At 38.7% G+C, this 25,184-nt stretch overlaps 1 protein-coding gene across 3 annotated transcripts in view; it reads right to left on the reverse strand.

Annotated features, from left to right (window-relative positions):
* Positions 1-25,184, reverse strand: part of ttc7b (tetratricopeptide repeat domain 7B) — a 52,018-nt gene that overhangs the window by 10,022 nt on the left and 16,812 nt on the right. The window contains exons 14-20 of one of the 3 annotated variants that reach the window (XM_041812175.1): positions 23,013-23,085; positions 22,706-22,866; positions 22,483-22,599; positions 20,692-20,789; positions 11,843-11,893; positions 6,629-6,769; positions 634-836 (exon numbers count right to left, since the gene is read on the reverse strand). In XM_041812175.1, the coding sequence (XP_041668109.1) occupies positions 634-836; positions 6,629-6,769; positions 11,843-11,893; positions 20,692-20,789; positions 22,483-22,599; positions 22,706-22,866; positions 23,013-23,085 (844 nt within the window). Of the gene's footprint in view, positions 1-633; positions 837-6,628; positions 6,770-11,842; positions 11,894-16,867; positions 17,120-20,691; positions 20,790-22,482; positions 22,600-22,705; positions 22,867-23,012; positions 23,086-25,184 lie in introns of all 3 variants that reach the window. The other 2 variants (XM_041812174.1, XM_041812176.1) reach the window with 2 other exon arrangements.

The raw sequence follows: 25,184 nt of genomic DNA on the forward strand, positions 1-25,184 counted from the left end.
GAGCTGAAAAAATGTACTTTATATTTGTGTGGCTAACATCTTTTGTTTACATTGTCACAAAACAGAGTAACATGTATGACTGTTGAAATTCAGCAGGATGTGTTTTTTTTGGGGACAGAAAACACTACATATGTGTACAGGACAAAACCAGCAAGTAGATAACATAAACTGATTTTTCCTCTTTCATTCAGTGTTGTTGAACTTTGAACAATGTCCTTCAAAGATACCTCAGTTCTTGTTTAAAAATGTGAACAGGTATTCTTGGTATTCAAATAGAATGATGTGGTGTCTTATCAAACCATAACAACCTATTTCCTTCTGGGTAGAGTGAATCATGTTTAGTCATCCTGGTTTCAAACGGCCCTCTAAAATGTTTAGCGTCCACATTCTAGGCAGAGGGCACGGTGCTCATAATGAGGCTGAGCCAATAATAAAGCAGAAAAACAGACACTGTCCCCTCTCTTCGTCAGGGGTCTGATGGGGTTGTCCCAGAGGACTGTGGCTGATTACATAAACCAAACAACCCCTATAAGGACACAGCAGGCAGTGGGGACAAGATTTGCTAAGTTCTCATGAGACCAAACACAAGGACAGAGCTGAAGGAGATCACATCACAGTATTTTTGTGTCTCACCAGTCTCTGCATGGTCTTGACGTGCGTCGGGTTGATGGACAGAGCCTCTTCATACCAGCGTTTGGCCTCGTCCATGTTGCCCCGCAGTTCGGCTATCTGCCCCCTCATGTACAGCACATTGTGGGATGTGGGGAAGAGGTTTGCTGCTTCCTGTGTGCAGGCTGAGGCTTCGGCTGGCTTTGACATGCCGATGTACACCTCGGCTATGAGAGAAACACAGACGGGACAAACATTAAGAACATGAATGTTTAACTCAGAAAGTTAGTAGTTTATCATAGGTTTTAGTTTTAAATGGTCATATTATAGTCCGCTACATGACATGACATGACATACAAGACAGGCCCAGATTTTCAGGTTTGCAGCGAACTAAAGTTTGGGAAAGGCTACACTACACAAAAGTAGCACCTTTGTGTTGACAGAGGAAATTAATTCTTTGACAAGTTTCTATTTTGGTCTTTTTGCCTTCATTAAATATCACAGGGGAAGAGAAACAGGAAAATGGTTGGAATAGCATGCCTCAGCTCTAAATGGCTCTTAATTCAAAACAGCAACATTGTGTGAAAGCACAACAGCCTCTGCAGACAGAGAACCACCTATAATGACTGAGCTAAACAAACGCCTTCAAATCCAACACTTTATAACCTGTGTTTTGATATAAAAAGTTTTGAAATGGCTTGACTGAAAGGCTTCAGTCAACAGCTGCTTAAAAGAGCAGCAATGGCTGCAGTGCAATTTCAGTACAACTTGCTAGAACGGTTAATCTACTATGATGACTTGTTTCTGTTACAGAAAGGCTCTGATTGTTTTTTGGAGTATCTGACATTATGGGAAATACTTTAGGTAAGATCCTTTCATACAAACAGCTGATACATTACTTATTAAAAATCACAAGCCTTAGCTGACAAAACTATTACTTTGTCTTATATATCCCTGGAGCTAATGCTGCCTTGATCTATTTGTTTGTGTTACTGAGGGACTTTAAAAAATTAGCTTGGATCCACCACACCTTTTTTGTTTACCATTAAATAATACACAACAAGCATAAGGAATCAAGGTAGTGGTAGAAAAGTCAGTCTAATGCTCTGTGATGTAAACTATTGTTTTAAATCAATGGAAACTGGTTACTGAGAGTGAATATGCAGGTTTTTATGGTTACAAGAAGGCTGCTTTAGAAAAAAAAAGTCTCATTCTATTGCAGTGGCATTTATTTTGTTTGACACTTAAATAACAATCTGAGGCTGTCAGCATAAAAATGAGAACTTAGTGCTTTTATTGGGTGCATTTATTCCCAAGACTAACATGAACATAACAGCTTTGGAGGATAATGGCTGAAGAGATCTACAAGAGCAGTTCCCAAACTTTTGTGCCTTTAAGTCATTTTGATTTCAAAATATATAAATATGAAATGGTTTGAAAAAAACTGAATCATGTTAAGGTTTAGACATTTAGGTGCCATAAAACAGAGTATTTTAAAATCACAAACAAAAGATGCTGAAAATGAGAGAGTGAAAGTATAACTTCATTTTGCATCAAATTGCATCAATAAAGATCAACTAATGCCTTTTGTTTATTGCTGTGATGACAGAAAGATACAAAGAAAGAAGGAGGTGGACAGGAAATGATTCTGAACTGTCTGCCTGTCTGTCTTCTGATTGGATGATTACATTAGCTAAGTCGCCAAGCTGGAAATGACCACCTCTGACAGGAAGCAGCTGGACAGATAAATAGGGACATAAACAACCTCTGTTTCAGTGTGTGCGTGTGCTATCTGCATCTGTTTATGTATACTCTTCAGTCTGCTGATGTTTGTGTCTGCTGCTGATGCAGAAAGTATCAGGCTTCTAGTGTGCTCCACAGGAAATCTAATCTGGTGTGATTGTAAGACATGAAGCTACAGTTAAATGCAGTCCTAAATGCTGGCACACTACAAATCCAAGGCTTAATGATGATGAAGAGGATGCAATCAGAGTGATTATCTGTGCTGTAATTAGACTAAAGGTGAAGTGAAAGGGGATGGTGCATTGCAGAGTTTGATGGTGGGTAAGTATCGACAGCTGAGTGATCAATAAGTGCCCACACTAGACAAATATAGCAATATGCAAGAAACTCACCCTTTTAAATGTGCAAACTTGAAGCACACAGTACTAAAAACATTGGTTTATGAGTAATTCAAGGTCATTGAGAAATATTACCCTTTCCTATTGAATGCCTAAGATTTAGGAATAACAAATACATAACATAACATAACATAACATAACAAAAGCTGAAATAGATAAAACATATTTTTGATATATATATTATTTTTATTTTCTGAAAAGATAAAGGGTTCACAGTATTTTTATTATTCTTTCTTCAGCCTTCAACCTCCTACCTACACACTTTTGTTTTGCAAAAATATTTGCAAAGCATTTTTCTCTTATTTTGACATCATGTTTTTGGGGCTGTGCTCAGACAAAATCCACAATACGGAGTTGTAGTTTTTTCTTTTCTCTGTAAACCCATGAGATCTTTTTTTTGAAAGTGCTGCCAAATCCACAGACCACTTTCTTCCAGCTGAAAACCTGGATCACAATTTGGTTCAGAATAGATTTTCAATTTAAACTGATTCTCAATTCACAACACATTCCCTATTTGTAACAAAGAAGTGCTTACTTCAGGTTTTACTTCAGTCTGCTGTGCACGAAGAAGCTGTAAATTACTGAAAAAGGAGAAGCCACCAGGGCTATTTTCAGGCACACTTGCTCAAGTCAAGATGAATTTAAAAAGCCTTTAATATCTCAGGGCATATCTGACATAAGACAGTAAAATAAGAGAATGCCGACTGGTTTCAACCTACACAGGGTCTTCACCAGGGCGTGGACAAGACACAGGTACGACGTACCTCATACCTTCATGCTGTTCTTTCAGCTCTCAGATCACATGATTCTTTTTAATGAACCTGACCTGTGTCTGTGTCACACAACGAGAGCACACAGTACATTCTCCTTAAGCTGTAAAGTATTATCTGACGTTAAAAAGCCCAAAAGAAAGTGCTTTAGATATTACAACTTTTAGCTTTGATTTATAGTTTTTAATCAGCTGGTCACAATAATGAAGTTACACAAAGGAAACCTAAAACAAAAACAGTTATTTGTACTTTGATTGCAAACTTATGTACGATAAAAAAAGCCAGCTTAAGCTAGATACCTAGGCTAAATATTTGTTACAAACTTGTTTGCAGATAAAAAAAAATACTCTTGATTATAAATCCTTCACCATTAATGTTACTACAGGAGCACAGGTCTTTGAAATAAAACAGATGATTAATCTTGTTATTTTGCTGTTCATTCAGTATTGACTGGCAGATCCCTAAACTGACAGTCTGCTGTTGTTCTGCTTATTAAAGTTCTGGATGGTGGTGTATGATGTGAGCTCAGGTGCTTGAGTTGTTTCCAAGTTACAACACCTACAAACCCCACATTTACACAAGTGGTTCCCAATCTGGGGTCTAGGCACCCTTAGGGGGATGACAAAGATTTCAGTTTTAGAAACATACAGAAGGATCCAGGGTGGGTCTTAACTAGGGCTGGGCAATTAATCGCAAATTAGATTAAATCGCAATATAGCCTGGTGCAATTTACAAATCACAGAAGCTGCAATGTTTCTTTAAATCAAAATAAGTCCAAATACCAGCTTAAAGCATTCATCTTTTTTACAACAGCAGAGATTTTATGCACATTATGCAAACATTCAAGTATCATTTCTTTAAAATGGTTTACAAAAATCCTCCTTTTGTGTTTTTTATGTTTTTCTTGATCAAAACGAGTGATGCAAAATGATGATCCTCTTCAATATAGCAATTGATAACAAATTAAAAATATGAGCTAAAATAATTGCATTTACACGTTTTGGGAATTGTTCTGCCCTAGATCATTCTATCGAATATCGATGAAGCTTGGCATTTATTTACGGCAGTCATACACTCAGCCATGATCAGCTGATAGTCAGCTGATACCAATTATTGCCTACCAGCTCCTACAGCCAATCACAGCTCTTTCTTTCAAAACAACGGCCAATTTAAATATGACATACTCCTCACTAATCCCTGCTTGCTTTATTGTTGATGCATATGCAGCTGCTACTGGTAAAGCTTCACCTCCTCCACCCAGCAGCCTCCTTTACAGCTTAAAGCTTGTTGCCCCCCCATATTCAGATTCATGCTACTATGGATAAATTGCTCCTGAAATAATTCAATTGTTTTCAATGCACATTGTCATAAATGTATCTATCTCAGTAGTTCTCAAATGGTGTGCTGTGGCACACTGGTGTGCCTTCAGACGAGTCTAGGTGTGCCTTGAAAATTCGTCTGACTTTAGATAAGTACTACAACTATGCAACAACTAAAGAGACTATACCTAATGTCCTTGCTGCATGCAAGCGTTACACATTGCATTGCATCATATAGCATTGCATGCTCACTGTCCATCTGTTATCTGTTAAATATGCAAATGTAAATTTATATGTAAAAATATGACATCTCATGCTTTTACTTAGAAAATCAGAGGTATGGTGCCTCTAACAGCTGTGAGCCACATAGTTTTGTCTCCGTGTTAGCACAAGTCAGACCATAAATATTCATAAATGGTATGGAGAATATCCATGCGACACACTCCTCTTTGTAAAACAAGCTAACAGGTTTCGGGAGTGAGAAAAGTGGAAGAAAATTAAGAATATCCTCTGGTGGGACACTCCTGGTGTCTTGTCATCCTCTGTGCAACCTCTTCCCTTGTTACTTGTCCATCTTAATAGGAGCGACAGAGAGAAAATAGGAGCAGGGTGACTGGGGATAAACCTGGGGAGTTGCAGTGCATCACATGCAGAGTGTCAGGATACTACAAAAAGAAACTCTGTAATCAAACTGATGTAGCTGGCACTTGCTCACATTGCATGCAGTTGGGACTGGGACATGTTGCTACTTGCTACACATGCTAAAGAGGCTAGTTTGCAAGGACATTAATATGGTGTGCCTTGAGACATCAGCTTGCTTTTTGGTGTACCTTGGGCAAAAAAGTTTGAAAACCATTGATCTATCTATAAGGGAGTTTCCAGCTATTCACTCTCTGGAAAGTCAAAGCATGCTGTTTGACCAACCCAAGGAGCTTCCTGTGAGCAGAGCCTTCTCCGTCAAGTAAAACTGCATATTCATTTTGCTGACGGAATGTAGGTTATAGTATAGAATGATTTAATGCTTGAATTTGTTGAAAAAAACATAAGATGAGGAACCTAACATTAATCTCATATTCAATCGCAATATTGAGGAAAAAAATTGCAATTAGATTATTTTTGCAAATTGTTCAGCCCAAGTCTGAACCCAGTTTTTATGAAAATAGGATGGGCTGAGTGTCTTATAGTTTCATAAACACTGGTAGTATGCTGGTATGTCAGAGACAGACTTGTAAAAATGTCCAATTCAGCTAGGGTGACAAATGCTAACGGCAAAGCTAATTAGCCAACTGTGTACCAGGGAAGCTGGAGACTGTGCATGCACAGAGGAAAAATATCAGTAGTAGGGTTTCATGTGCTCAAACAGGCCTCTGCTAAGAATATATCTTGGATTAAAGAAAGCATGTTAAAAAAATGTTGATTTTTTAACATTCTGGATCAATTCGGTGTTTAATATTTGTGATTCTGACGTGAATCGATCTTTTCTAGCAGCTCTATGATCTAGTGTCTTCTACAGGACGATATATTATTTCTCTGATAGCCTATGGTAAGTCTAACGTGGATGAGTATGATATTATGGCTAATAATCAAAGCAGCATCGACTGCATAATGTTGCAGCGCATTTCTCATCTCTCCTCCCTCTCACAGCCCTGTCCATGACAACTTGAGGCATTTTTTGAAAATCCAAGGTAGATGGATCTCAACTGAAACTCTGGGAACTAGTAACTATTCAAAATACAATCACTATCTGGTGCACTTTTCCGTTTGGTGTAGTAGATGTACTGGTGTGTACCTGCATGCAGCCAGATCTGAGCCAGGGTCATCCAAGGGTGCAGGGGTCCATGTTTGGGGGCGCTGCTCTGCAGTGACGAGGCAACCTCTGACAGAGCCTGCTCCACACGGCTGGCTGCTATAGATGTGGCATGAACTGAACCTGCAGGGAGAGAATAAACCCATTACAAACACATCGCCATTAGGTGATGACTAACTACTACTAACAGCAGTGCTAGGCAGCCATGTGCCACAATGCAGGGTTTTAACTCAACCAAACACAGCAGCAGATTTCACTGATCCACAGCTTCAGAGAGGAAAAAAGGAGCAGTGAAACCTGGAGCATTTGGGTGCAGTAAAGAAGCTCAAAACTCTGGGCCCACATTGGCACACAGTTTCCTGTTCCTGCACTAAAGCTTTTAATCAGTCCACACCATTCCACACGCTGCAGCACACGGTGTTATGGCCCTGGATTAACCAGGTTAAAATGAATTAATTTCTGCACTGCCATGCATAAACACTGCACCAAACCTGCACTCTGCTGATTAGTAAGTGAGAGAAGTGTGTCTCGGATTTTGTCTCTGCATTTAAATGACATCAGATTATTACTGGGACGCAAAATGGCCACAAAATGGGGCTGCAGATGCATACTGCAGATCTGTGAAAGCAAAATGTAATATGGTGTCCCTTTGGGCAACTCCTATAATTTTTCCACACATTTATCTAATGGTTAAGACAACTTATTCAGAAATACTTTTGACATGCAACTTACCTGCCATCACCAAACTATCCTTACTGTTGCCTGTTGTAGTGAAAATCCTGGACCAATTGTTGAACTTATTTATACTTTTTAATACTGTAAAATAGATCTGTTTCTCAGTGCCCAAATAAACACATCTAAACTGTCTTATAATTGCATGTAAAGCACATCATTTCTGCATTACAAATGTTATCAAATTGCCATGCTAATTCCAGCCTGAAGGTATAAGACACCACAAGAATGTTTCACTTAGACTTGTTTAAATAGTCTAAATAAAAAACAGCTGATGGTCACATCTCACTGGTACAAAAGTTGTACTTTTAATAAAAAAATTACCTTATTATTATTCTTGTCCCACATTGTGGGGTCTAAATACTGTTTCTTTTCCTCCACTACTTTAACATAAAGTTAAAGTCAATGTTTTAAGGGGAAGCTGCTAAAGGTGTCTTAAAGATAAGTGAAAGAAGCATAAAAAGGAGGCTTTAAATGTTGATGTTCTGTGTGTGGGGAAGCAAAGGAGCAAGAGAATGATGCTGATAAATGGATTAATGGACATGAGCAAAGGATGTCATTTATGTTGTCTTTGATTACAGCTGAGATGAAACTGAACTTATGTGGCCTGGTTTAATGGGCACATTGTAAGTTATACATAATAAATGCCAGCATGCAGCAGCCCAGCCTAGTGAAGCAAACATGATACAATATGTTAAAATGGGTCATGTATTATGGCCTACATTAACTGGTAATATTAATGAAGATCTAGCAAACCTCTGCTTGTGTGAACCACTGTTTAAGTCCCCTTTTTACCTTTGTTCGAGTGTACGTTTTTTTTTGTACTATGCATTGTGGTTCCTATATCACATATAGACAGTCATGCTTAAGGGCAGTGAAAGTCAATAAGAGATTGAGTTTTAGAAAGGATTCCATAAGTGGCACATTTTCCCATTTTGTGTCCCTTTAATGTAAAATCTTTGTAAAACAAAGAATTGACATATGGAAAAAAGGAGAATTTTAATTGTAAACAGAAAAATATTTTGAAGGTACAGGTATAATATTTACCCTAGTAGCATATAGTTGAAGAAAAAGGAGGAAAAAATTAAGTGTTTTGTTTTTCTGAACTTAGAGTAACGTTTATATTTATCATTCAGTTCATTCATCAATCTGACTGTTAAGCCCAAAACACACTGATGTTGTGCCGCATCATGTTGCGTTGTGTCGCATTGCATAGCTTTGCGTCGCATCGCATGGTGTCATATTGCATCACATTGCATCGCCTCACATTGCTCACATCCTCACACTGCAAGGAATTGCATTACATTGCGCTTTGCCAGTTGGTATGGACACATCATATCATGCGCCTCAAGTGTCGCCCTTAGTACACACTTGCAGCAGCAGGTCACAAGTCAAAGTCTCCCACAGCCACTGCTTGTCCAAAGGCTAGATACCAGAAACGAGAGCCCGCTCAGGGCTTGCCTACAATGGGTAAGCTCTGCCAGCCTGTTGCCGGCTTCACTCAGCATCCAAACTATTTTTCCCACGAGCTAACTGAGAGTAAAACATTGTTATATGATCCTGTAGAAGACAAAAGTCTGTAAGATGTCAACCTCTTGTCAAGAAAATCATAGTTTATTTGCGATCTCAGCCAAAAATCACCGTGGAAATGCCGACTGAGCCCGCGAAGAAGGCTGTCAACCGTTGATGATGACAGAATATCCCACCACATCAGCGGTGTGCATAAATATGCAAACTATGACATATTACAACATTATCATTTCAAATGTAAAAATTACCATAAAGATACGTGCTGACAGAAGTTACCGATATGGTTTAAAAGCTTTAAAAACAATCCTAACCAACGATCAAAATGAATCACAATGGAGTATGGGATACGTAGGCCCTTCTCCCTTGTAGAGAATTATGTACACAGTCTTCTACCTTTGCCTTTTTTGTGTTTTTATGCCGAATCAAATGTTTTATAGAAACAAGTATTCAGGTAGGTGTTAGCTTGTTTCATGCATTAAAAGTGTTGTAATAAGGAGTTTGCAAAAATGCCGGTGGTGTTTGTTCATGGAAAATAATTGGGAATTGTGTGGACGCATACTGTTCGTGTGTTTTGGGCTTTAGATGTCCCTAAATTTCCCAATTTTATACACTGCACCTTAAATTGTGAGATTTTTAAACTTTCTTACTAAAGAAGCTTCCTGTAGTTGCTTGTGCCTAAAATGTGAACAGCTCACACAGCAACACATGCACCGACCCTGCTCAGTGAACTAAAGGAATACACTGACTTTTAAAGGAAGTAAATACCACCAGACAAAACACCAGAAGCTGGTTAGTTGGCCTCATCTGTTAAACATATTTTATCTGCAGCAAAATGAGAATTCTACCAAATGAGAAAATATTGCTGTGATCAGTAAGCCAATCAAATTCTGATAATCAACAAACGGGGTAATATACACAGGCTACATCCAAAACGCATACTAAGTATGATGTCAAATATAGTATGTTTCAAATTTATTTGATGCATTTTTGTATATGCGAGATGTTCTTTACTGTATGGTAGGTTGGGAAGAATTTTAAAGAGTGACAGGGGAGCTCACTTTTCATACTCCTCTGCCCCACAAAAATTTTCATCTCTGCACCTTATCCAATGGCAGAGTCTGTTTGAAAGCCAGCAGGCTGCATAAATATAAAAATAACTGTACTGCAATATGTTTTATATGTGGGCAAATAATATTAAAATACACTGCCTGGCCAAAAAAAAAGTCGCCACCTGGATTTAACTAAGCAAATAGGTACGAGCCTCCTATTGGATAATTACTGCATGGGCGATTATCTTTCAGCTGGCAACAAGTTATTTAACCCCAGCTGATGCAATGAGTAACTTCCCATTTCTTAAACAATGGATTTTTTCTTCCCTAATGGCACGGGCATATTCCAAAATGACAATACTAGGATTCATCGGGCTCAAATTCTGAAAGAGTGGTTCAGGGAGAATGAGACATTATTTTCACACATGGATTGGTCACCACAGAGTCCAGACCTTAACCCCACTGAGAATCTTTGGGATGTGCTGGTGAAGGCTTTGCACAGTGGTCAGACTCTCCCATCATCAATATTAAAATCAATGCAACACTGGATGGAAAACAATCTTGTGACATTGCAGAAGTTTACTGAAACAATTCCACGGTGAATGCGTGCTGTAATCAAAGCTAAAGGCGGTTCAACGAAATATTAGTGTGTGTGACCTTTTTTTTGGTGGCGACTTTTTTTTTGGCCAGGCAGTGTAGCAGCACAGCTTGATAACAAATGGATGTATGTATGGATATCGCTGTTAAATTTTGTGAACAGTTGAGCTAGCTTGGTGCTAGCTTATTCAACTTCACTCAAACCAGAGATGCCTTTGAGAGGAGAGGTGCTGGTGTGGTGAATTATATTCAGCCTGTAATCGAGTAGCTTTACTGTGCACTTGTGCTTCTTTTAATGCTTTAAACAACTAATTTTAACTTCATTCGGGTAAATTTCAAGGGAAGTATTTTACTTTGCTACATTTCAAATACTGTCACTGAGTAAAAAACAGAAACTGGAAGGCAAAAAGAGGAGGCCCAAGCTTTATACAACCATGTGAAACTGCCCTATTGCTTGGCTTATGTTACCACATGATGGTCAAGAGCACATAGCAAGAGTAACTAATTTATATTACATCCAAAATTTGCTACCGCACTGCATTTTGTTATCAAGGTATGCTCTGGTTTGAGATTTGTAGTCATGTTTGCCTTGCATTGCACATGATAAAAAGGTCATATTTTACTTTCAACCTCAGTCTCTGGAGTATCAAAAATAACAACTTGAAATTAAAAAAACTCTTTCTTTAAATAGCTACATTTATAGACTAGTAATTTAACTTCTTCTTGAGTAAAATCAAATCAAAGTAGTTGTACTTTTAGCTAAGAAAAGTCAGAAAACTGCATCTCGAAGAATCTCCATTAGACTACCAGCTCGCACTTGGGTATTTGTACTTTAACTTTTTCTTCCTAAACGAGTCTTCCAAATACAAGACACAGATACGCCACATCTACGCCTTAATACAGCCTCAATTTTTGGGCCAAACATGCCTTAAATTTCTGCACAGTATTGTAGGTGTCAGAAATGTTCTCAGCATCCTGTTGTGCTAATAAGTATTCCAGTATATTCTGAGCAAATTCCAGAGTTGATTCCTACATGTCTGTTTGCACAGCATCATTTTCCTTTTAGTCATTGTATTCCTTTAAATCATAAACCATCAAAGTGATAATTTGGAATACTGGAAAGTGGCTGCAGACATCAGGTTAAAGCAGAGGCTTATGAAGATATTTACTTCCTGCAGATACTGCACATATATCAGAACCTCATCAGGAAAGGTCGCCGTGGACCAGATGATGATGAGAACAATGGATGGAAAAAGGAAGATCAGATGAAGGTTAGATGGCTACTTACAAACAGAAAACATGGAGGAAAAACCAAGAGTGTTAGCGTCCTGAAGGCCGCCTTTAAAAACGGAGGGATGTGAGAAAAACAGAAAGACGATTGTTAATGATTAAAAGAGCGGGAGAGGCAGAGATTAACCAAACTATTAAGATATTAATGATCCCAAAAAAAAAGGAGAGAAGAGGACATTTTTATTCCTTCACAGTCGCTCTACAGATTAAGCCAGATGAGAAAAGATGCTTCCACATGAACCCTTTAAGCACTAATCTGCAATCAAAATAGTGTCAAAGATTGAATAACTGAAAGCATGAAAGAGGCTTATCTCCTCTGCTTTACAGTACATCATCTCAGGGTAAAATGTACCCTTAAAAAGAGGCACAGTGCAGAGTAACTAACATTTATTTGACATTTCAGCACCATTGTTTTTTTTTTAAGTAGAAATGTCAGCGCCATATTAAACTCACAGAGCTTTTGAAATGATGAATGCTGCACACAAGAGAACGTACTCACTCTTTAAAGTAATATATATTTTACCAAAATAATATGTTTTAGCTCTAAATGTTCTAATCATATTAATGGACCTACATTCACAGCTTTAATAATGTAAATGCTCTCAGGCTGGCTGAGAAAAATAACATTCAGGAGAGGTAATAAAGGAAAGATTTTTCAATGCAGCTAAATTATTTATCAAAAAACAGTTTGAGATTGGAAGCATTGTTAGAAGAAGAGATGGCAACAAGGAGAGACGACATAAGGTTGGAACTTGCAATCAGGACAAATTAATGAACAGACAAGGAAGATGCAAAACATTTAAAAAAAACAGGAGACAAATGGGTGGGGAAAAGCAGAGCTGAAGAACTATAAATGTTTACAAGATCCCACGTGGTCATAAACTTTGAACATAAAATGTGTCTTAATGAAGTTCAACTGAAACCTTGAGTGAATAAAAAGCAACGGCCGAGAGTCCATTAAGTCTCGATGTCACTCAAATCAGTACTTACAGCATCAGCATGTTAACATGCACGGATTAAGAGCAGGTCCAGAAATGACACTATGTGAGTGTAGAAAGCATGTACTGCACTTTGTATGGATTAGTTTACCTCATTGTCCATGCTTGTCAGGTTTGATTAACTGGTTAAACTTGAAACTGTGTCGTACATCATTTAAGGGCAAATCAAGTTGTTGGGCCATCAGCTCATTGGTGAACTTAGTAGATGTGTCAGTGAGAAGAAAATTCTGGCAGTAATCCTCCAGTGCTCTGAGATAAGAAAGAAACATGGTTTTCAAAAGTAGCCCGCTAGATATTGTAATTGTATTGGTTAGGTACATACATTAAAATCAAGTTTTTGCACCATGTGATGGGGGAAAACAGCTTTGATTCCCATAACCTAAGTTTAGAAACCTTTACTGTATATGCCTCCATGCTGGTGATAGCCAAGAAGGAGGTATTGTGTTTTCCTGTTGTCTGTTTGTACATCCATCTAGTCCATATCTTAAGAATGCTTTAACAGATCTTTGTGAAACATTGCACAAATATTCCACTTTTGCACATGTTACTTGATAATAGTTCCGTTCCCTGTCAACTATTCCCAGTACTTTCCATACTGAGTAGTGTACACCTCGTTCCACATTATCATGCAAATTACATTTTTCTCTTATTTTCCTAAATATTAACAAAATGACAAAATAGTTTTCAAGTCATCAGCCATTAGAGCATAATTCAAATGTTTCTGAACAAACTTCATAATGATAACAATTTTTTTTTCAATAAAAACCTCAAAATGCACTGTTCCTCATTATTAAGCACAACAGAGTTTGAAAAGATATTATAGGTTGTAAAGAACTGAAAATGATCATTCATTGAATTTGCAGCATTAGGATTCAATCTATTCAATCTATCAATCTATTTCAATCAAAAACATCTTAGCAGGCCAAGTTACATGTTAACACAGGAGCCCTTCTTTGATATCGCCCTCACAATTCTTGCATCTATTGAACTTGTGAGTTTTTGTAGACTTTCTGCTTGAATTTCCTCCCTGAGCTGCTGTTTTGATGTGAACTGCATCCCACCCTCATAGATCTTTAGCTTGAGGATGCTCCAAAGGTTCGCAATAGGGTTGAGGTCAGGGGAGAACGGGGGCCACACCATGAATTTCTCTCCTTTTATACCCATAGCAGCCAATGACACAGAAGTATTCTTTGCAGCGTGAGATGGAGCATTGTCATGCATGAAGATCATTTTGCTACAGAAGGCACTGCTCTTCTTTTTGTACCTTGGAAGAAAGTGGTCAGTCAGAAACTCTATATACTTTGCTGAGGTCATTTTCACACCTTTAGGGACCCTAAGGGGTCTACCAGCTCTCTCCTCATGAATCCGGCCCAGAACATGACTCCGCCACCTCCTTGCTAACGCCACAGCCTTGTTGGGACATGGTGGCCATCCACCAACCATCCACTACTCCTCCACCTGGACCATCATGGGTTGCACAGCACTCATCAGTCAACAAGTCTGTTTGAAAATGAGTCTTCATGTATTTCTGGGCCCACTGCAACCATTTCTGCTTGTGAGCATTGGTTAGGGGAATTTGTCCATCAGAAACCTTCCTCATTATGCCTTTATCTGCATGAACCCATCTGTGCTCTGAATCAGCCACAAATTTCTTCACAGTATGATGATCACACTTAAGTTTTCATGAAATATCTAATGTTTTCATTCCTTGTCCAAGGTGTTACACTATTTGACACTTTTCAGCAGCAGAGAGATCCTTTTTCTTTCCCATATTGCTTGAAACCTGTGGCCTGCTTAATAATGTTGAACAGTGCATTTTGAGGTTTTTATTAAAACAAAAAAATATTATCATTATGAAGTTTGTTCAGAAATATTTGAATTATGCTCTAATGGTGACTTGAAAAATATTCTGTCATTTGCATTCATATTTAGGAAAATAAGAGAAAAATGTCATTTGCATAATAATGTGGAACATGGTGTATTTTGAAAAGGTATTCAAACCCCAACAATCTACGACCTCTAACAAACAAAATACGACTTCTTAGACATTTTTCAACCTTACATTTAAGACTGATTTAAGACTTTTCAATGCAATGCAGGAACCCTGTAGTATCTATCAACATTGACAGTTTGGAAAATGTGATCAAAAACATGTAACAAGAGTTTTTCAGAATACCATGGAGTACAGGAACTTTATCTTACTGAACTGGTTTTCTAATTGTCACAGGTCTCACGTATAAGCCTGGTGATGGTTAACCTTGCAAAGCAGATAGATTTGGCAGACTCCATGTCTGTGATCAGGCAAACCCATCTTGAAAAGCTCCAATCTACAACGTTTGTGCTGCACCAAATATGGTTCAGACCAATCAGGGTCATTTAAGGAAAACGAGATGGTAGTGATGGCATTTGCAAGGCTGCCTCCGCAGCGATAAGCTCGGATGTAGCTACAACATAGAAAGAGTTTTATCAGAACTTGACCATGTTTCTGTATGAAATAAAGAATAAAAACAAAAAATAGAAAAAATAAAAATATAGTATATGGAATGGGTGTTAACTGATGGGGTTAAATGAGGTTAAAGGCTCTATGAAATGAACTTCCTAAATGTAAAACTTGTTTAAAGAAGCAATTAAAACAGAAACCATCACTGCTTATTCTTTATCACTTCCACTTACACAGCCCTGCTGCCATATGCATTTACCTGCACATCAAATATATCTCAAAGAGATTTTCTACAGATATAACTGGGTATATCTCTTCTTAACTATAAAATTTATATTTCTACTGATTCAAGTCTTCAGAAGGTTGTGAGCTTGAGACTAGGACTCATAAACACAGAGGGAAATTTGGAAAGTATCGTAACCCAACACATTTTGGTCTTTAAATAATAATAATAACACAAGAAAAAACATAATTTTCTTCTGACATACACAAATCGGCCACTTTATTAGGTACACTTGTCTAATTGCTTGTTAACACAAATAGCTAATCAGCCAATCACATGGCAGTAACTAAATGCATTTAGGCATGTAGACGTGGTCAAGACGACTTGTTGAAGTTCAAACTGAGCATCAGAATGGGGAAGAAAGAGGATTTAAGTGACTTTGAACCAGATGAAACATGTGTGCCTTGCTTTGGTCAAAATATAATATGAATCAAGCACAAGAGGAGGTTTTTGACCCTGTATAAACCAGCTCTAGAGAGGCTTTCCCAGGAAGCTTGGTGTAGTGTGTGCCCTTTAAATCTAAATCATCTCCTTCTCTATCAACATAAATACAGCTGCACCTGTCCATGAAAATTTTCTCTTGGGAGAAACATGGCTGCCTGAGGCAACACAGCAGTCCAGCTGTAGTTCAGACAGCAATGAAGAAAACACTCCCAAAGAAGAGCATCAACCAGGACTTTCTGAATGGAAAGTTATTAACTGTATGTTGTTTTGACTTTTTTTTGTTACCCTCCTTGTTAGCCAAAGGGAGAGTTGAAGACTTTTGTAGACAGAAAGATGTGGCTATATACTGTCTTTATTTTGTGTTGCCCACTCACTTGACAATTTTAAGGCCTCAACACAACCAACAATCTGCTAAATAACCCGTAAGTGTGCAGTATTAATATCATTAGTTTACTTCCTCCCATTGTGTAAGAGCCTCATTGATCTGGAATTATATTTATCAAACACAAGAAGATGGCTGGATTGGCTTATTTTTGGAGGTCTGTAGATACTCCAGATACCCAAATGAGAAGAGTTTTAATAGCAGTACAACCTCAACCTAGAGTTTGGTTCATGTTCCAGTTCTGTATATGCTGATTTTGTGCTAAATGTCATCTTCTAGAGGTTGTTATGGGTTTAATATTCATCAGCTAACAGTTTAACTCAGAGCACCAGATATTACAGCATTTTTGGCAAAGCTCTCGTTACAAAACACAACTTAGCCAATGAGCCAATCTCCCAAAAACTTTGTGTACTTTCTCTGTCACTCCACCATCCTTTCACCATGCTAAAGACTGAGTGTGCCTGGAGGTGGATTACTATTGGAGGAGAGCTGGCGCAGAGTGACGTGGTTGCAAAAGGAGTGAGTCCTGGTCTTGGTGGGCGCAGGAGGAGGAGGAGGAGGGAGGAAGGGTGGATTTTTAGGTGGAGGGAGAGGAGGAGGCTGGAGGATAAAGACAGGGGAAGAAGGAGAGGACAGTGGCGAGGAGATAGTGGAAAAGGTGGAAAAAGTGGATAGGGAGGTTGGGGAGACCAGTTCAGAACCAGAGTGAGAAGATGAAGAACCTGAGACTAAAACAAACAAAGGAAATAAAACAGAAATGAGTGAAATCAAACAAGAAATAGAGAACGGAAAGAAAACATACTTCACTGTCTCTACCTAGAATTTTCTACAAACTGAGATTAATTTTTCAATTATGTCCTTTTTTAAATAAAATCAAAATAACAAATAAATAAAGCAGCATTGTATCAAATAGAACAATAAATAAATAAAACAGAATGTTGCCAATGAAATGCAGGTTTTAAAACTCATTGACACTAATAAAGTAAAAGTTATCTGCAGAAAAAACAATTCTACATCTGTAGAAAAAGGGAAGAATAGATCAATACAAAACAAGAGGGAGGAAGCTGTATATAGACTTTAACGTGATATTCCTTCATAATAAAATCATCACTGACAAGGATTTGTTTTCTGGTCAAAACAAGGATAGTGTAATAATAAATGAGAAGAGGATAGGAGAATTGAATTCTGTTTGCTGATGTCCAAAAGGTGCCCAACATAGACTACATTCACACTGCAAGCCTTAGTGCTCTGTTCCTTCGACTGGTCATATGATCAGATCCTTTTCTGTTTTACAGTTCACCTACTTTTAAAATGCAGCCTGCATCATATTCCTTTGTGAACTGGTCATGATCCTCAGATAACCTGTATGTATAAATGAACAGCAAAGACTTCGTACACAACAAAATGCTAAAAGAAGTTAGCATGGTGGCCACTTAAGTAAGTCTGGGTTCTGCCCATCCAGCCAGTACAGAACTGTGAGTATTACTCAAGAATGTCGTATTTACACACAAGGTATCCTGTTTAGACAATGCATTCAAAGGGATCTGTATCTGTTTTGGGCATTCAAACACCAAGGACTGGATTGTGCAGTCCAGGTGGAGGAGGATAGAAGTCTCAGTGTAAAAATTTACAGGAAACCTACCTATACAGACCAGTACCTACTGTTTAATTCCTGCTATCTGCACGAACATAAGCTAGGTGTCATCCGAACTCTCCAGCTTAGAGCTGAGAGGATACACTATATTGCCAAAAGTATTCACTCACCCATCCAAATAATTGAAATCAAGTGTTCCAATCACTTCCATGGCCATAGGTGTTTAAAATCAAGCACCTAGGCATGCAGACTGTTTCTACAAACATTTGTGAAAGAATGGGTCGCTCTCAGGAGATCAGTGAATTCCAGCGTGGTACTGTGATAGGATGCCACCTGTGCTACAAGTCCAGTCCTGAAATTTCCTCCCTCCTAAATATTCCACAGTCAACTGTCAGTGGTATTATAACAAAGTGGAAGCAATTGGCAACTCAGCCACAAAGTGGGAGGCCACATAAAATGACGGACCGAGGTCAGTGGATGCTGAGACATATTGTGTGAAGAAGTCGGCAACTTTCTGCAGAGTCAATCACTACAGACCTCCAAACTTCACGGGGCCCTCAGATTAGCTCAAGAACAGTGCATAGAGCGCTTCATGGAATGGGTTTCCATGGCCGAGCAGCTGCATCCAAACCATACATCACCAAGTGCAATGCAAAGCGTCGGATGCAGTGGTGTAAAGCACACTGCCACTGGACTCTAGAGCAGTGGAGACGCGTTCTCTGGTGTGACAAATCGCGCTTCTCCACCTGGCAATCTGATGGATGAGACTGGGTTTGGTGGTTGCCAGGAGAACGGTACTTGTCTGATTGCATTGTGACAAGTGTACAGTTTGGTGGAGGGGGGATTATGGTGTAGGCTTGTTTTTCAGGAGCTGGGCTTGGCCCCTTAGTTCCAGTGAAAGGAACTCTGAATGCTTCAGCATACCAAGAGATTTTGGACAATTCCTTGCTTCCAACTTTGTGGGAACAGTTTGGGGATGGCCCCTTCCTGTTCCAACATGACTGTGCACCAGTGCACAAAGCAAGGTCCATAAAGACATGGATGAGAGAGTTTGGTGTGGATGAACTTGACTGGCCTGCGCAGCGTCCTGACCTCAACCTGATAGAACACCTTTGGGATGAATTAGAGCAGAGACTGAGAGCCAGGCCTTCTCATCCAACATCAGTGTGTGACCTCACAAATGCGCCTCTGGAAGAATGGTCAAAAATTCTCATAAACACACTCCTAAACCTTGTGGAAATCCTTCCCAGAAGAGTCGAAGCTGTTATAGCTGCAAGGGGTGGACCAACGTCATATTAAACCCTATGGATTAAGAATGGGATGTCACTGAAGTTCACATGGGAGTCAAAACAGGTGATCAAATACTTTTGGCAATATAGTATTCCTAAAAAGTAGGAAGGTACCCTAGCTGGGCCTTCAGGAAGTCCTACAGGAAACTGAATACAAGCAGGGAAGAAGAGAACAGCAAGCATCACAGCATTGATAGCATTAGTATTTCCTACTTGACTGGAGTGTTGGGGAAACTCAGGAGGATCTTTCAAAAACACATGCCATTACACTTCAGACCCATCAACACACTGAGACACTGGCTGGTTCAATCTAAGGACAAAAGACTCAGGGACAAACAAAATAATGGGGTGCATATGATGTATGATGCACTGAGGACTGCATAGACTCTCACATCGTGGAAACAAAGCAACCCTTACACAAGTGCACAGCCCAACACAGCAGAGCCAACTCATCTGATCAGGACTCGGCTGTTCACTTACAACTGAAGGATACAGGACATTCCTTTGAGGATAGCAGCATTAAAATTGGCCAGAGAAGATCACTGGTTTGAGAAAGGTGTCAAGGGAGCCATTTATGTCAAACTGGAAAAACCTTTTTTGAACGGAGATGGTGGACAAAGACACTGTATATCTCCTAATAACAATGCAGCCAAACCTGAAGAAGCTCAGGAGGACACACCCACAGGTGAAACTAGGCCAACGACTCTCAAGTGACCGCCCAGATCATTAGCATGTGAAGGGTCAACAGAGGCTTCTTTTTACTTTGGCCCAAGCCTCCAGAACTGAAGAAGCCTTTTGAAGGGGAGTTGATGGTATGTGGACTTGAGCTTGAAAAGTGTTTTTCTAATCGAGCCAGACTGACTCATGCATTCCTTGTACCGTGGCCATCTGTATAACAAGCTAATCCTATTCATACACATCCACACACATTCACACACCCCGATGCAACAGTGGGAGCAAGTTGGAGTAAACTAACACATAAATATGTGCTGCAGAAGCTTGAAATTGAACCCCTGACTTTCCAGATACAAGGCGACGGACTCTACTCACTGACCTACAGACGCTTTGATTTCAAGATACCAAATCATGTGTAACTTTTAAGTCACATGTGAGCAAAAAAAATCTTTTTGAGTTGGGTCACTTTTGCTTGCAGTGTGAACGTAGAAGTGAATTGACTCAGCATAGCATCCATTAAAAGAGCTGGTCAAATTCTCTTTAAGCTAAGCAAAGACATTTCAGTGCGTCCTAATGCGTTTCAGCACTGAATACGCCAGAAATGAGAGGAGATAATTCACAAGAATTCACTAATTCTCCTGTGATGTTACATCCAAGGAGGGAAATAAAACACTGTTAATATGCAACACCCTTTGGCTGTGCTGCATTAGAGAAGCTTGTTTTATTTTTTGTGTGACTCTACCTGTCTCAGGATCACTGAAGTCAGGCAGAGTCATGGCGTTGAGCTGCCGTCTGTCTGCTATGGCTCTGTCCAACAAACTGCTGCCACGCCCTGAATCACTGCCACAGAGAAATACATGGCAATCAATTATTTCATCTGTATTTGTATAGCACTATTTAATAACAAATGTTATCATGAGACACTTGAAAAAATAGGGCTAGACTGTTCTCTTGGTCTTTTATTACAAAGTATAAACATTAATCTAGCATATGCATGGCGCTTTGCTACATTAAGTAAAGTTACAGTGGCAAAGAAAACATATTTAAGTACAAATGCACATGACATAGACAACTGGTTTGTAAAACATAAACGATTGTGTCCTTAGTGAAAATCCTGCGTTTAACCAATTAGCCTTACAAGCCAATCATAGCACAGTAGTATGGGACTATGTCCAGAGATATAGTTGCCATTTCTCCTTGTATTTGTGTATGTGTTTGGCTGTGTCATGGGGGTAACTGTAAATACAAAACTGTATAAGTGTGTTGCTAGGATACCTCTAAAGCAGGGGTCATCAACTACTTTAGTATAATGGCCAGCTTTTTATCCTAGCAGACACTTTGGGGACTGGACTTTCAGATACATGTAAATACAAAACTAAATGATTTTTAGGTATTAGCATTGAGATCAGGCCCTGATGCCTATACTGCAGCCAGCTACAAGGGGACGCTTGACTTATTTTAGCTACTTATTGCTGAGGCTGCCATGTTGTTCATCACCTGGTTTGATGCTAGTACACTTTTTTCTGAAAACTGCATTTTTAATCAGGCCAGGACTGATAAGTATGTATTTACCATGCATCATATTTACTAATAGTAGCTAAAAGGGGGATTTCTGTAAAAAATAAATAAATAAATACATAAAATAAACAACAACAAACAAACGTTCAAGCATTAAGTCATCCTGAAAAAACTGTTGCAATGTTGATCATTTTGGGGTTGATTTAGTAAACAACACTTAAAAGCTGAAACATCTTTTTCCTCCTCAAATTTTCTGAATTAATTCATCTCTTTGTGGCAAGATTGGGAGCCTTGGGGGGGCTGATTTGACCCGCGGGTGACCAGTTGATGATCACTGCTCTAGAGGGTGCATAAGAGAGCTCAGGCTGTTGAAAACAGAAAGAGTCATCCCCACTGTCTCTTTGTTTAGTGTTTTATTATTATTATTATCATCCCTGGTTTGGCAGACATGTATGTCTCTGTACAGTGACAATGACATATCATACACATGGGGAGAATTACAGGCTAGGTGTATCAGTTTGTCTTTTAAACTCTCAGCTCTTGTTTGCAGTGTGTTGCAGGGTTCACTGTCACAGCTTCTTTGCCTCCATTCTGCCCCTACCACACATGTATACTGTATCTCGCATCAAAGTCACGTTCATTTTTTAATAATGTGCACAGCTGGCGTGTCAAATTGATGCAGGGGATGCGTGGTAACCATCGTGTGTCTAAGAATGTATGCATAGTTAACAGCAAGTACATCTCTGGCCTAAGTGGTGCTACAATAAGGAAGACATTCTGCATTTGTGGTAAATGTACTCTTGCAAAGATTTTCTGTTTTCAGAGATTATTGCTTTTTATTGGGTATTTTTTTCCTTGCAACTGGTTTACACATTACACATTCAAACCTCCCTTGCAAAGACATCCGTTATTTTTATTTGTGCAATCTGATTAAGTTACCAAGGATTTGAATGGAAGAAACCAAAACCAACATCTGATTTTAAAGCTTGTCAATGTTTTGCCTGTATGTGCATACCTGGGGTTGGTTAGGTTGTAGAAGCTCTTCCAGATCTGCAGCATATGTTTACAGGTAAGGAGAGCTTCCTCCGGTCCTCTACACATTGACTCCAACTTCACCTTGGTATACAGCAGACTGCAACACACAACACAGACATATACACAGAATAAAGTCCCTAAAACATAGAGAAAAACATTCTGAGAATGCTTTGCATAAGTTTTTGGTAGCCTGCAGGACTTACTTAAAGTTTTCAGGGTACTCCGAGAGAGCCATCTCTATAATATTGAGAGCGTCGTGGTAGTGTTTCTGAGCAGAGAGCAACAAAGCCAGCAGGTGGAGGGAGTGGACATCATCCCCTTGAAGCTGCAAGGCCTGTCGGACATAGCCTAGTGCCTCGGGGATCTACACACATATACAAACTACAGGTTTCTCTACAGTTGGGATACAGAGTTTCGTGTAAAATGAAACAACCTTCCCTAACTTTTACTATCTGGCATTCATGCCACAAACCTCCACAGTTTTTATGATCTTATTAGAGATTGTGTTACCTGTCTGGATACAGCAAGCTGCAGGGCTAAATAAAAAGCTGCTAGATGATCAGTAGGAGACAGACTCTGAGCTCTATGGAGAAAAAAATAGAGAGAGAGAGAGAGAGAGAATTTGTGTTTTCAACCATGCTGAATAAAAAGTTAATAAGCCTCCATGAAATTTTAAACATCCCTGTGGAGAAATTAGGTCGCTGCAGCAGCAAAAACAACAGAGCAACTTGTAAGAAATCAAACCAGAGGATATTTAAACATTTAGACACCACAAGAAATGGCAACACGTTGATTAACAAGAAGAAAGAATGAATGAAACAACAGGGGATACATTGCAGCGCTGCAAAACTGTGATAAATAATGGAGAGTATGTATATAAATTTTACATTACAGGTTAATGAAATAAATTTTGCCTGTAACTCACAGTCTTCAGGAGAAATAAATGTGTCTGTGCAGGAATTGTATCAGTATTTTAAATATATACACACTTTAAAGACTTTTTCAACATAAAATATTTATATGACTGTAAAAATCTGCAAGCACACAAGCTCAAATTATGCAGGTTGACAAAGTGCCCTACAGGTTTTCCTAAATTCTGATGTTCAAATCTTTTTAAATTCCTCAGAACTTACATTTGAAAATAATTTGTAATACAATAAAAAAAGGCTCTAATCCATATAAAAATGCTGAATGCTAAAGCAGCTATGAGTAATGCATCATATCTCTTTGCTGCTGGTATAACCCTGTACATGCATGTGTAGAATTCTTCACATATCAATGTACTCCTGCTTCCTTGTAATAGGCCAACATGCTCACTTTTAAATGTTTTATTGTAAAATGTAAGCAAGTCTCTTCAGATCAGTATGATAAATGTTAGTATTTAGTAGGGATGCACTGATGCACCAGCTTAACAACGGTGTCTGCTGATATGGCGTCTCTACAAAACAAGCTAGATTCGTGTTATCAAGGAAATCAGATTAAAATAAAATGTATGCCTTGGACTTCTGTGATGACATGCTTTGTTAATATGTTTATTGTATATCATTCTTTTTCTTTATTCATCATTTTTTCCAGCTAAGGTCCAAACTGCAACACTTATCATCAAGTGGTTGAAATAGTCAGGGGATTTGGCCAACAGTTTTCTGGTTAGGGGGGTGGTGGTGGGTACTAGAGTTACAAGATCAGTTGAGAGCTATTGAGTTCAATGATCTATTTGACTGTATTGTCAATGGAATTATTAGTGGAAATTACTCTTACGTATTAGAATTAACTCACCACAAATATAATACAATTTTTTAATCAGATCTACATTCCAGACCATCTTTGGAATCAACAAATTTTCTTTGCATAGGAGCCACTGACTTGATGGCATCTCTCAAAGTACCCAATACTAATTCAAGGTAGAGGTTTTTTTATTTAGCATAGGAAGTCACAATTTGGACAAACTCTGATCAGTTTTCATGGTTAAACGTGAGAAAAAAGTTAATATTTTGGGAGTTTAAAACCAAAAGAAGTAATGGAGAAAACAGGGGTATCAGCAATCAATAAAATTTTTATTTCCAGCTAGTATTAGCCCATAATTTAAAATTGGTGCATCACTTGTATTAAATAAGGTGGGGAAGGATAGGGGTTTAAGTATATTAAGATGATTAATATTAAGAATACCTGCATAGTTACAGCCAGTTGTCTTGCTCAGTGGTTCTTAGCTGGTGGGTTGAGACCAAAAATGGGTCCCAGGGCTATTTTCAGTGTGCAGGGAAAAACACTGAGTTTGTTTTGTTCCATTGCTTAGTTCTCTTTTTCTTTCTCTTCTTCTTTTTGTATCCTTTGAGGTCCAAACAATACTATTTTTCATTAAATAAATCAGATTGGGTGAATCACAAATTTGGGTGATTTTCTTCATGAAGGCACTGGTGAATCCTGGTAGTTTTGAGTTTGGTTTGTTATATCTGATCTTTATAGCTGTTTGGTTGAAAACCTCTCACAGATGGCTTAAGGAATTTCTGGGCATTTAGTCTAAAAGAACCTTGAACTCTTTCTAAAATCAAAGAGAGTACAACAAATTGAACAGCTGAATAAAGTTTCAGAAGGCAGCATGCCTGTAAATAGCACTCAAGCATAACATTATTTAAGTTAATACAGCTTATTAGCTGTGAAAAAAGGTAAATAAATAGGGCATGT

Source organism: Cheilinus undulatus, linkage group 18 (genome assembly GCF_018320785.1).
Source record: "Cheilinus undulatus linkage group 18, ASM1832078v1, whole genome shotgun sequence".
Taxonomy (NCBI): Eukaryota; Metazoa; Chordata; class Actinopteri; order Labriformes; family Labridae; genus Cheilinus; species Cheilinus undulatus.